General features: G+C 29.8%; 1 protein-coding gene across 4 annotated transcripts in view; it reads right to left on the bottom strand.

The window, feature by feature from the left end:
• Nucleotides 1-1,446: 1,446 nt before the first annotated feature.
• Nucleotides 1,447-13,103, bottom strand: part of LOC143069578 (poly(A) polymerase type 3-like) — a 33,036-nt gene continuing 21,379 nt past the window's right edge. For 2 of the 4 annotated variants that reach the window (XM_076244279.1, XM_076244278.1), the window contains exons 21-23: nt 12,689-12,757; nt 11,447-11,518; nt 1,447-6,576 (exon numbers count right to left, since the gene is read on the bottom strand). In XM_076244279.1, the coding sequence (XP_076100394.1) occupies nt 6,466-6,576; nt 11,447-11,518; nt 12,689-12,757 (252 nt within the window). In that variant the 3' untranslated portion in view covers nt 1,447-6,465. The remainder of the gene's footprint in view (nt 6,577-11,446; nt 11,519-12,688; nt 12,758-13,103) is intronic. The other 2 variants (XM_076244281.1, XM_076244280.1) reach the window with 1 other exon arrangement.

Here is a 13,103-nt window from a genome sequence, read left to right on the forward strand (position 1 = left end):
TAAAGTTATTGGCAAATAAAAATAGAAAATGACATCATAGTCATGTCTGGCAAATGTCCAACATACATTATCTAAAAACATTTTAGATAAGATAAGGAAAAAAAGCTTCATCAGCAACATTTTGTATTGGCAAATTTCCAATGAAGTTATTTACATAAAGTTATTGGCAAATAAAAATAGAAAATGACATCATAGTCATGTCTGGCAAATTTCCAATATATATTATCAACTACTATTCTATACAAAGAAAGATAACTCCAATTGAAAATTAATTGCTATTGCACAATATTGTGCAATTAGGTATTTCTTGCTATTGTGCAATACTGTGCAATTGAAAATTTCTTGCTATTGCACAATACTTGATATGGAATCCTGATTTGGACCAACTTGAAAACTGGGCCCATAATCAAAAATCAAAGTACATATTTAGATAAAGCATATCAAATAAGCCCAAGAATTTAATTTTTGTTAAAATCAAACTTAGTTTAATTTTGGACCCTTTGGACCTTAATGTAGACCAATTTGAAAACTGGACCAAAAATTAAGAATCTACATACACAGTTAGATTTGGCATATCAAAGAACCCATTTATTCAATTTTTGATGAAATCAAACAAAGTTTAATTTTGGACCCCCATTTGGACCAACTTGAAAACTAGGCCAATAATTAAAAATCTAAGTACATTTTTAAATTCAGCATATCAAAGAACCCCAAAGATTCAATTTTTGTTAAAATCAAACTAAGTTTAATTTTGGACCCTTTGGACCTTAATGTAGACCAATTTGAAAACGGGACCAAAAATTAAGAATCTACATACATAGTTAGATTCGGCATATCGAAGAACCCCAATTATTCAATTTTTGATGAAATCACACAAAGTTCAATTTTGGATCCTTTGGGCCCCTTATTCCTAAACTGTTAGGACCAAAACTCCCAAAATCAAACCCAACCTTCCTTTTATGGTCATAAACCTTGTATTTAAATTTCATAGATTTCTATTTACTTATACTAAAGTTATGGTGCAAAAACCAAAAATAATGCTTATTTGGGCCCCTTTTTGGCCCCTAATTCATATACTGTTGTCACCTCAACTCCAAAAATCAATCCCAACCTTCCTTTTGTGGTCATAAACCTTGTGTTAAAATTTCATTGATTTCTATTTACTTGTACTAAAGTTATTGTGCGAAAACCAAGAATAATGCTTATTTGGGCCCTTTTTTGGCCCTTAATTCCTAAACTGTTGGAACCAAAACTCCCAAAATCAATCCCAACCTTCCTTTTGTGGTCATAAACCTTGTGTTAAAATTTTATTGATTTCTATTCACTTTTACTAAAGTTAGAGTGCGAAAACTAAAAGTATTCGGACGACGACGACGCCAACGTGATAGCAATATACGACGAAAAATTTTTCAAATTTTGCGGTCGTATAAAAAAGATAACCCAATGTTTATCACATATCTTTTATTGTTTTCTTGATTTTTTTAAATTTTATAATTTTTAATTAATATATTTCCTCGCTTACCTCACTCAATTAATTGTTCATTCTTTTTCACATTGCACAACCTTTCTTTCTCTGTGTAACTTTCTGTCATCACTGTACAAATTTTACACATTTATATATACAAACACACTTACAGAAACACAATGTTCACATATGTACACACATATAATCTTTACATATAAAGTAAAAAGATTCCTCCCTCACAAATAAACATAGTAATTTATACAACATATATGTTGAACTTTGTAAAGCTCACAAATTGTGTGAAACAAGTATGATATCTGAAAAATATATATGACCCAGTTAATGCAATGTTGAGATGGAAGATGAAATTCATTATTTAGTTCAATGTCAAATCTGAACATAAGCACTAAGGCAATGATGTACAAAACAATCATAGTTAGAAACTGCAAAAAGTAAATAAAATACATAAAATACAAATTAGAAAAATACATACAAAATATATTAAATAATTGATTTTACCTAAACTAACCCAAATATAACAATAAGCAAGCTGATCTTTATACAATACTTAAATTAGTCTTGTACGAGGTTTTTTGTTCAAATAGATGTTTTTAAGTAGATTATTCCTTTTCTTTCATTAACTATGGAGCTGTCTTCTTTTTGCAACATCTAATTATTTTTTATTAAAATTGTTTTTGGTGAATTTTTTTCATGACATTATGTTAATACCTGTACAAGAAACATGTAAAATGCACTTTAATAGAAATAACATTATGTGAATGCTTTTGAAAAGTAATGCCTGTAGAAAGAGACAATGATCATTTAAATTTTGTTCATCAAAGTGAATTGTGAAAAATTATTTCAAACATTTCTAGGACAGCTCTGAATATACTGAATTATCTCCCTTTAAGATGATTTCTAACTCTTTTAATCTTATCATTTATCCAACCTGATAAAACATAGACGATCAGGCTCCTACTATTTACAAACTCATAATACCATGAAATATTTATCCATAACCATGTAAACAAGTGAAAAATGATGACAATGAAATTTGAAAAAAAAAATAATTGATACCACTATATCTTTTTATGATCTTAAAAAAATATGGAACATAAAGGCATCCTTTTCATTACTCTGAATTCAGAAATTAATGTGTGCATTAATTATTGAAAATCACTGAATACTGGTAAAAGTTTGAGATCAAATCAATGTGATTACAAACATTCTGTGAAGAAAATTTACTACTGAAAACAAATACAAAGAGACCAAGTTGACAATTTTTACCATGGAGACCAATTTGACAGTTTCTACTATGGAGACAAAATTTATGTTTTTTACTATGGACACAGACTTTACATAGTTTAATATGGAGACAAATTCTATACCATTAAAGGGTATACACAACTTAGAACAATTGTGCCCAATTCATGACAAAGTTTACAGTATGAACATACAGTTTACACCATTTAATCAATGCTAACATATTCAACACCTTATTGACTAAGTGTATACTCGAAGATCCAGTTCACACCATTTAAACTTACTTCACACAATGAAAACAAAGAGTACAACCTGAAGACATAGTTTACACCATGTATGCCATGTTAAGATTATATCATGCACAAAACCAACTGTATCCTTCAGCATGTGTCATTCATCGACAATGGACTAGACTATACTATAATTACACCTTGGGCCAACCAAAACATTACAAGTATTTAGGGTTCCCCCTTTAAATAAAATTGGGTAGGTAAGTAAGTTTGTATTTGAGTCATTTCCCCCCTCCCCTAGAATATATAAGGAACAGCTTCAATTTTGTTATAATTTACTACTTCCAAAACTCCCCTATCCCCCCAAAAAAGATAGGTAGGCATTTGCAACATGTATTAAAGGGTAGCTAGGGAAACCATAGATGCAAGTATTTTTAGTGTTTTTTTTCAGTCTAGTTCAATTGAACATCAAAGATTGCAATTGTATTCATGTAATTGTCACAACTGGTCATGGTTTTCATAAATGAATTATGCATTACACATGTCTATTTGAACATATTTGTATCAACTACTATCTTTTCTTCTATAATATATCAATTTGCTACATGTATTATTGAATATTAAACAAAGTCAGTAAGTATGAACATAATTACTTGAAGAACAAATAACTTGTTTTTCACTAAATATTACAATTGCATGTCACCTTAGCCTTTTCTTTTTGCTAATGCTGTCAAATTTATAATTACATGTATAGTACTGGAAACTAACAGAGGTATGTCTCTTACAAGTTTTGCCCATACTTTACAACGGAAAAACATGATACATGTATATTGATATTAGCATGAAAACAGAGAATAATCATTTTCATAAATAAATAACTGTTGATTCATTTGTTTTCATGGGTACCACATTTTGTGAATTGATAGATTAATTTCACAAATATTTGATTTTGTGGTAATGCCAAAGTCTACAAAAAAATATCGTCATCAAATTCAGAAAATTGGTATCCCACAAAAATTATGAATCCACAGTATACGAACAATGCCACAAAAAATATATTTATTTCTATAGGGTTTCTGCAGCATTACAGTTATATTTGTTTTACTTATTTTTCCAATCAAAATTTTCTCTTCTAAAAATAACGATTTTTCACCATTACGCAGAAGCCTGTGAACAACATAGCCAGCAAGTAATACAATACTTCTATGGATTCCTTTATTTTCGTGGGTACCAATTTACGTGGATTACAGAAAAATTTACATGTTCATAGATTTTGGCCAAAGTCTGCGTACAAGTGTATGGAAATTTTGTTATTAGTTAAACATTTAATTCAGTGGTTCATCTGTTATCCTTGAAAGTTGGTATCCAACAAAGAATAATGAATCTACAGTATATAAAACTGCTAGTGAAAATCAAAGTAAATAAATTGTATGGTAAATAAAATTTCTTAAATAGTAATTAGTTTGACACAAGCCTATCGTCTATAACCGTTAGCTGCTGAACTACTAAACATGCATATAACATAATTGAAAATTAATCTAGTGTACACTTAATAGCTAAAAGCAATCCTTTTCTAATAATAGTATCTTTATCTAATAAAAAAATATTATCTATTATCTATAACAACTATATATACATAGATTTACTGTTTTAGACTTTCTGTTAAGCATACTATCATTTTTACTAACCTATTATATAATAAGAGCAGACATTATCTTTAAAGCTTCTAAATAATATCTTAAGAATGGAATAGTTTAATAAAAAGGATAACAACATGTTACAACTATAACTATATTTGAAACAAAATTTGTAGAATTTTTCTTGGGGATAAATTATATTAACAAACACACTACAGTACCTTTTTGATTCAATTGTATTTGAACTATCTTTGTACAATATGAAGCAACTGTTTTGGTTGTCAAATAAAAACAGCAGTTTATTCCATTTAATAAATAGGAGTTAAAGAAAACCATGGAAAGTATTGCAAAGAGCATTTAAGGTCCAATTGGTTTTTAAAACATAATTATATTAAATGGTTTGGGTTATTGAAACTCCAAGCTAGCTATAAAATGCTGTTCTTAAATTTGAATGCATGAAGAAGATTTTCTCCAGCTGCCATTATATCTATATATCATTTAAAGGGGAGTAACACTCATGTTGAAACGTATTAGAGCACTAAGTTTAATAAAATACAACTCTATAATATAATTATAAAGTCTATAAATAACTTTCAAACTTTACAGAAAATATAACAATGAAATACATATATACATTTGCACAACACACATACACAAGACTTTTCTAGTGTGTAGGTATAAACCTTCAATATACAGGTAGGAGTGCTCAAGGCATACATCTCTGTAATATATACAAGAGATTCTCCAGTGTGGAGGTATAAATCTCCATAATACATGTAAGAGACTCTCCAGTGTGAAGGTATAAATCTCCTTAATATATGAAAGAGATTCTCCTATGTGGAGCCATTAATCTTGACAATTATAGAAGTACCTGTTTGACTATTGAAATCTATAATAACAAAATCTCCTGACTGAATTGACACGATATTCCTAATAAAGGCTGATAGGTCTATCTAATGTGCAACATTTTTCTACATGAACCAAACTCAAAAACAAGAGCTAATAAAATATTCCAACCAGAACATGTTTGTATCAATGTGTGAACACATTCTAAACTTATCAACCATTTCAGTTTAAGTCAAACTATATTAGACTGTAGCACAAGAAATTCTTATTTGAAAAATTGAGGTTGAATTTTTAACTTACCTCCGACTATTCTTGTAAGAGTTTTTGTGTTAGCAATAATGAAATTTTGATAATAAATGTAACATTCAGAACTTTTTTCCATTCAACTCTGTATATTTGGTGAATATGATGGAAGATTTCTGCAAGACATTTGATTATTTTCCTTAACTTAATGTACCAGTGTTTAGAACATCTTATTGACAAAAATCTATTTTGCTATTACGCTCAAACAAGTATCAAAAATAAAATATAAGGCTTTAAATCCATAAATCTGTTTCAATTAGATTGAGTGATATTGAGCTTGTGGCAGGAAAGAAACCAACACTCTTGTTCTATAATACATTTACATACAAACAAATTTGCTTCTTACTCAAATTCTTTTACAAATAACTGAAATTGAATGATGCACAAGAAACATTCAATTGAACTTCAAGATATTAAAAATCAAATTAATTTACATATTTTTATGGATTTCATAAATTTCCTTCTTTTCTACTCATCAGCAAATCTATGTGAGCAATAACCTTGCAACAAAAGTAACTGAAAATGTACCAACTTGATGTTTAACAATGAATTGAATAGAAAGCTTGTTGATTATTCACATATAGCCACCTGCTGTTTAAATTTTCCTGATTTGTCAAATTATCTGACCTCCTTTTTTTGGTGGAACACTCATATCTTGTGAGTACCTCTGGTTTTAACAATGTGTCCTACATATTGACCTTTGTTCTGTACGAGGTAGGTTTTATTTGAGTCTGAGTTTGATATTATTTCTAGGCACATTAACAGCTTGAGCAGGTGCTGCATTAGGACTCATCAGATCTGGTACTTCAGCACTGGGTAGTCGTTTCACATGCTGCAAAACAAAGAAAAACATAATAAGGCTACAGAATTATTTAGTATATTTAAATCCTAAATTTATCTTTCTTTTTCAATGGCCTGAAATCTGTTTTTTTCTATGTGATTTCATCAGGCATGATAGCTTTTGTCTGTGACATCACAATAAAAAATTCAGATGAAATCATGCAAATTTGAGGTCATAAATGAAGGTGGAAAATCTACAAAGCATCTTCAATATGCATCTTTCTATAACAATGGCAGTTATTGTATTTTCAAGGATTTTTTACAATTGTTGTTCAACTTGGGAAAACGAGAGCTGTTCTGAAAGATACTTTAGTGGACAACCAATGGATTCAACTGCGTTTACATTTTCAAATTCCCTTTGAAGCCATCTAAATAGATTTGATCGTTCCCTCAAAAAAATGATATCAACTACAGCTGCTTTGCAACAATTAAAATTATGACTGAAATTCACACTAAATGTTGGAAATTCTTCAATATATCAAATGTAAATTGATTTCAATTTGAGTTTCTAAAAAAATTATATCTTCCAAAAAAGACTTTTAAAGGGAAACTTCGCAAAAAAATCAAAAATTGATATTATGTTCATTCTGTATAAAAATGCTCAAATTCATAGATATTAAAGTTTTATTCCGCTAGATAAGCGATCACCATCGATTTTAAATTTAGAGTATCAATTCTCTGCGATCCGCCATTTTGTCTTCTTTCCCGATTAATAAAAACGATATGTCTATAAACCACAAAGAAACAAAACTACAGTAACCGATGTAGTCGTAATTGCGTGTCGATATCTTGTCAATCGTACGGTTGTTTTATCCGACTAACTAACTTGATACGAAAAATATTCTTACTTTTTTTAAATTACCATGGTCTGTTGTTTTTAAACTGTTGATATTGGAATTAGGTGAAAAGTCAAAGTTGAAATCATAAATAAGTGTTCTGTGAAAATTGTTTTCGAAAATCTAATTTGTTCATAATTCTTTAAAGTAATAAACAAATATATTTTGATCTTCCCTCATCTGATCACCAGCATGGCTAAAGGTATTACTTCCAAAGGTATTGCAAGGGGTGTGAGGTGACACGTCCAGGTATTCAAGCGATTTCCTGTCGGGCTTGCAAGTTCATGCATCGTTTCACTTCTGCAGGTATTGATCAGTGTACACGGCTGATAACTTATAACTTATATTATAACTTTCCATTTTGAACTATCAGACGAATAATATACAACTCTGTCTTACTTGTCATTACTAAACTCATACGCTTGTTTATAAATAACATTTCTGGTGTAAAGAATATAATTCATAAACATATAAATAATACCCAAAAAATAAGATTTGATGAAATTAAAATCTATTTAAATATTTTTTCCAAGGTTGAATTTGGGAAAATGTAATATATAGTCATTGTCAATAGTGAAGGACAGATTGGAACAGACCAGAAATATTGATTTAAAAAAATGTACGCACTTGCCGACGATTCGTTTATACGACTGGATAGAAAGTTACGGAACTATAGCGCAATTTAAAATATATACATGTATACATTGAACATAAGAAAAAAACATATATTTTGAATAAATAGGGGTAAAAGTGTTGTAAATAGACTAGTCCACGTATGCCAACAGTATGTAATCATCGAATGTCGATAGACTATTGTATACCAGAAGAAGAAGAGAACCAATTTGATTTAAATACAGGTCGATGTATAACTTTTGCTTTGGTTCATTGAAGCTGTGGACCTAGTAAAATCACAGATTTATATTTCAATAAGATTGTTCTCGAACAAAGGAAGTAATGCGTCATCACAATTGTTATATATGCCACTGGACGAACACTAATTATCCCCAGGGAATGTGAATATTTTGCTGGGAAACTTTTGAGTATCAAAGTTTCAAATTAATTTCTGGATTTATTTTCTTTCTTGGTATTCAATAACAGAAAAAAGAATACATTACTTGTTCGCTAAATAGGGGTATTCTTGTCAGATAAAAGACTTTTAGTTATATTTAAAAAATAGAGAAATATGACATTAAATTGGTTCTGTCTTTTTTTTAAACATCGTTAAAAAGATGTGTGTCTAAGGTGAACGCCACAAGAACCCTGTAATACTAGTACGAGAGTATAGCATGCAAACATTCCTTCTCAATAATATGGTTGTATTGGAAATCTTTTCATACAGATTGACAACTCATTGTCCGATATGCATGTAATATTTGCCACATGACGCCCATAGTTCTTTATACCATCATCATCTTATTCTGTGATATTGCTGTAAACATCGATGGTTCACACCCAAACAAAATGGGAGTAATGGACCTTCAGAGCTTCTCCGTGTTATACACTTGTGAAATATATAGACGAAATTTCTGTATTGAAATGAATCTACATCTCACAAACAGGATTTTCAAATAACGATTGTGAGTAATCACCTTACAAACCAATATAAACGTATGGCAAGATATAACCATGAAGGAATTTAGTTTTTGTCAGACGCAAGAACTCATCACTATATATATATCATAAACGTATACGTATATATATGCATACAGTTTCAAATATTAAGAACAAGCGGTCGATGTCGATAGTCTGTTTTCTAACTGTTCAGAGTTAGACATGTCACTTGTTCATTCTTGGAAGCCTTCATATTCCCCGTCTAACGATGGGAACTCTTTCTGATTGTGTTGACTATAAATGCTTGTATGGTAATTCTGTCGTTTATCTGTACAAGCGGTGCATTTCCTCTCCTTTCCCAACAAACAAACGAACGAAACGCCACTAGTCTGATTTCTCTGGAGCTCATCCTCAATGGCTCTTATACGTCAGGAAACTTACATGTATACTAATAATAATTGTTTCAAGAACAACGATGTATGGACGAACTATTATAAATTCGTCAATATCAATTATGCATGACTAAAATATAACTTTTATTACAACTACTGTATTACTTATTTGGATTAATGACGGCTATCATGTTCAACATTGCACAAATATTATCATAGAATTTAAAAACAAATCCTCAAAAATCCTCAAAAGAAATAATGCCTTAGCTTAGATAATTGATATTCTTTTCACAAAAAGTTCGTGTAAATGATTGTCAAATGAATTTAATTATGTAAGAATAAAATGTTAAAAAGAAACTAAAAAAAAATCATGCATGTTGTATGTTGTATTTTTTTGTCAATTAAAAACTTTAAAATTGCAATAGTTTTTAAATAGCATTTAAACACAGCCAGATTTGAATACAAGTTAAGAATTTCCGGTAAAGTCAATGATATCAAACAGATGTACAATGGTATATCAAATTGGGTAATATTGTATTTAGTTTTTATAAAAGATTAAAACTGCTATTTTTTGCTTCATATTTGAATCTTTACGCCAATTGCCGCTAAGAAAGTAATCAAAAATTGTTTCCTTTTATTTTTATACACTTTCGGAATTACGAATCTGAATTTTATTTTCAATTAATTTACACAATTTAATTATTGTATCTTTATTCTCATCGTGTATTAAATCTTAGTGTATTAACATCGTGACAGCATACTCTTTCTAATCCTTTCTGTTTATCCTTTCCAAATAACAACATTTATACCTGTGTACGCTTGAACTCACACCTGCGGCTAAATAGCTACAAGGTAAACGAATTGACCTCAAGCCGAGAAATATACAGTGACCTTTACAATATAATATACACACTCTGCTCACACATTAGTTGCATTGAAATGATTATCAAAACAATAACGGTAAATAGAACTGAAATATTTTCAGTTCAATATCAGTAAAAATGTTCAATAAATAGTTTATGAAAAAAATCTCAACAATAATTAATTAAATTTATTCAAAAACATTTACTAGAGATAATTTTATAGGAGTTTAATTCAATCAATACAAAACGGTATATGCATATTCATTTTCGTTCATTCTTATATTGTGGTTAATAACTTCGACCATTCGTCAGCTGTGCGCTTTTAATTACGTATATTGTCGATAAGCTATAAGAGTTAAACAGATTTTATTTTTTCCCAGAATTCAATAAATCGGGCTAATACGTCACGACCCACTCGAGAATTCAACCAAAAAAGTTACAAATACTTGATTTTCTCCGTTATTAGAAGGCATATAAATTTAAAACTTTGCAAATGTGATTTTTATGTTAAGATGAACATAATTAGATGATAAGTAAAAAATCGCGGAATTTCCCTTTAAGGTTAGCCAATCTGGTACTCAAACTAAGGTTAGCTTTTAAAATCTACTTGATGAACATGATAAAGTGCATATTTCTGACATTCATATTTGTTTGCACCAGTCCTAAGTCAGGAATCTGATGTTCAGTAGTTGTCGTTTGTTGATGTGGTTTGATGTTCAGTAGTTGTCGTTTGTTGATGTGGTTTGATGTTCAGTAGTTGTCGTTTGTTGATGTGGTTTATAAGTGTTTCTCGTTTGTATTTTTTATATACCGTAGATTAGACCATTTGGTTTCCCGTATGAATGGTTTTACTCTAGTAATTTTTGGGGCCCTTTATAGCTTGCTGTTCGGTGTGAGACAAAGTTCTGTGTTAACGGCCTTACTTTGACCTAAATTGGTTTACTTTTACAAATTGTGACTTGCATGGAGAGTTGTGTCATTGGCAATCATACCACATCTTCTTATATCTATATATTAAACAATCCATTAATATCAAGTTTTTATGGAAAATATTAAAGATGTGTTACTCTTGTAAGACATTCTCCTAATCAAATAACGACCTTTCCAAATAAATTAGCAGTGAAATGGATGTTTGAACATGTGCTGTTAAATCATCAATAATTAAAACCATGCTGGTATTTAAGATACATGCAATAGGGGGAGATAACTATGTCACTCACTACAAATCGTCTTGGTATTATAGGTTTGGTATTACATTTTTTGTCTTCTGTCTGCATTGGAAATTTTATACCCTGTGACAGAAAGTTTGTGGTTTTCTATAGTGAGCCATAATCTTTGGATTCATAATTATTCATGGATTATTAATTTTTCATGAAAAAATTTTGCTTGGTATACGTAAAACACATAAATTGTCAACGAAGTATGAATTAACTATAAGAATGTATGCACACTGGGGAAAATATGGCATTTGATTTCATTTGTCTGCTCTATGGTCGGGTTGTTGACGCTTTCACACATTCCCCATTTCCATCCTCAATTGTATTCCAAAAATAAATGAATTCAGAGGAAATTTCTTTAAATTTTTCTGTTACTAATAGAATAGTAGATTAATTTTTTAAATCACAATAAAATGATTAGATGTTGTTTGATTAACTTCCACCAGTAATTATTTCTTTTATAATCATGTTGAGAGAAAATGCACAATTTACATCCAATTGGTCATCAGGGATGCTACCAGATAATTAGTATACATTGGATAGAGGCAGTAGTTTTGCCTAACAACAGGTCACATACAGTCCATAGAAAGCATTGTCTTTCTTTTTACAAAGGAAGATACTTTCCCTACATGATGCAAACATAACCACATTAGTTATTTGGGAACTACTTAAGGTGGTACCTAACACTACAGGGAGATAACTCTGTAAAATCAGTATAATGTTTTAATTATGTTGTGTTGTTAAGGGAATATTAAGCTTCTCAATGATCAAAATTAGTGTTTGTCAAATTGCTATATAAGCAGTGTAATATTTCAGACAAAATGGATGGTTCAAATTTTTTGAAATTTATATATATTTGTCAAAGGGTCAAAGTAAATACTTTGTCAAAATTTTCTGAAAATTAAAAGAGCCAAATTAATTTTAGTGAAAGATGGATGAAAGATACCAAAGGGACAGTCAAACTCATAAATCTAAAACAAATTGACAACACCATGGCTAAAAATGAAAAAGACAAACAAACATCAGCACACATGACACAACATAGAAAACTAAAGAATAAAAAACACGAACCCCTAAGTGAAAGTGTTGGGTACCACCTTAAGAAATTACCTTGATAACTTTTATCATAACTCTTAAGATTCTGCTTAGTTAACACTCAAAAGACATGAACATGCTCTTAGATTTATACAAACAATTTAAAGTAAGATGGAAAATCTGTTTATGACTTGAGATATTTAAACATACCTCAACATTTTTCACACTATCGCCTGATTCTGCGTCTATATGCATTGGTGATCCTATTTCAACTGGAGGCTGAAAATAGAAGAAGTAGCATTTTGACTATAAATATATTTATTTGTTGGTATTAAATAATATTGAAAATTCCAACAAAACAGACAAATCGATTATTTTGCACATTTAATTTTTATTTTTTTCCCTTACAGAAAAGATTTCTATGTCAACACACTTATCTTGACTCCCCTCTAGACACAAAATCATTAACACAGTTAAAAATGTTTGATAACTTATTGTTATATGCATTCACATCCAGAGACAAATATCTTTAGCAAATTTTAAGAGAAATTCAAGAAATATCTTTTCATTTTATTTGCATTCAAAAGTAATCTTAGTCTGAAAGTAACTTTGAACTGAATAATTA

The sequence above is a fragment of the Mytilus galloprovincialis genome, chromosome 3 (assembly GCF_965363235.1).
Source record: "Mytilus galloprovincialis chromosome 3, xbMytGall1.hap1.1, whole genome shotgun sequence".
Lineage (NCBI taxonomy): Eukaryota > Metazoa > Mollusca > Bivalvia > Mytilida > Mytilidae > Mytilus > Mytilus galloprovincialis.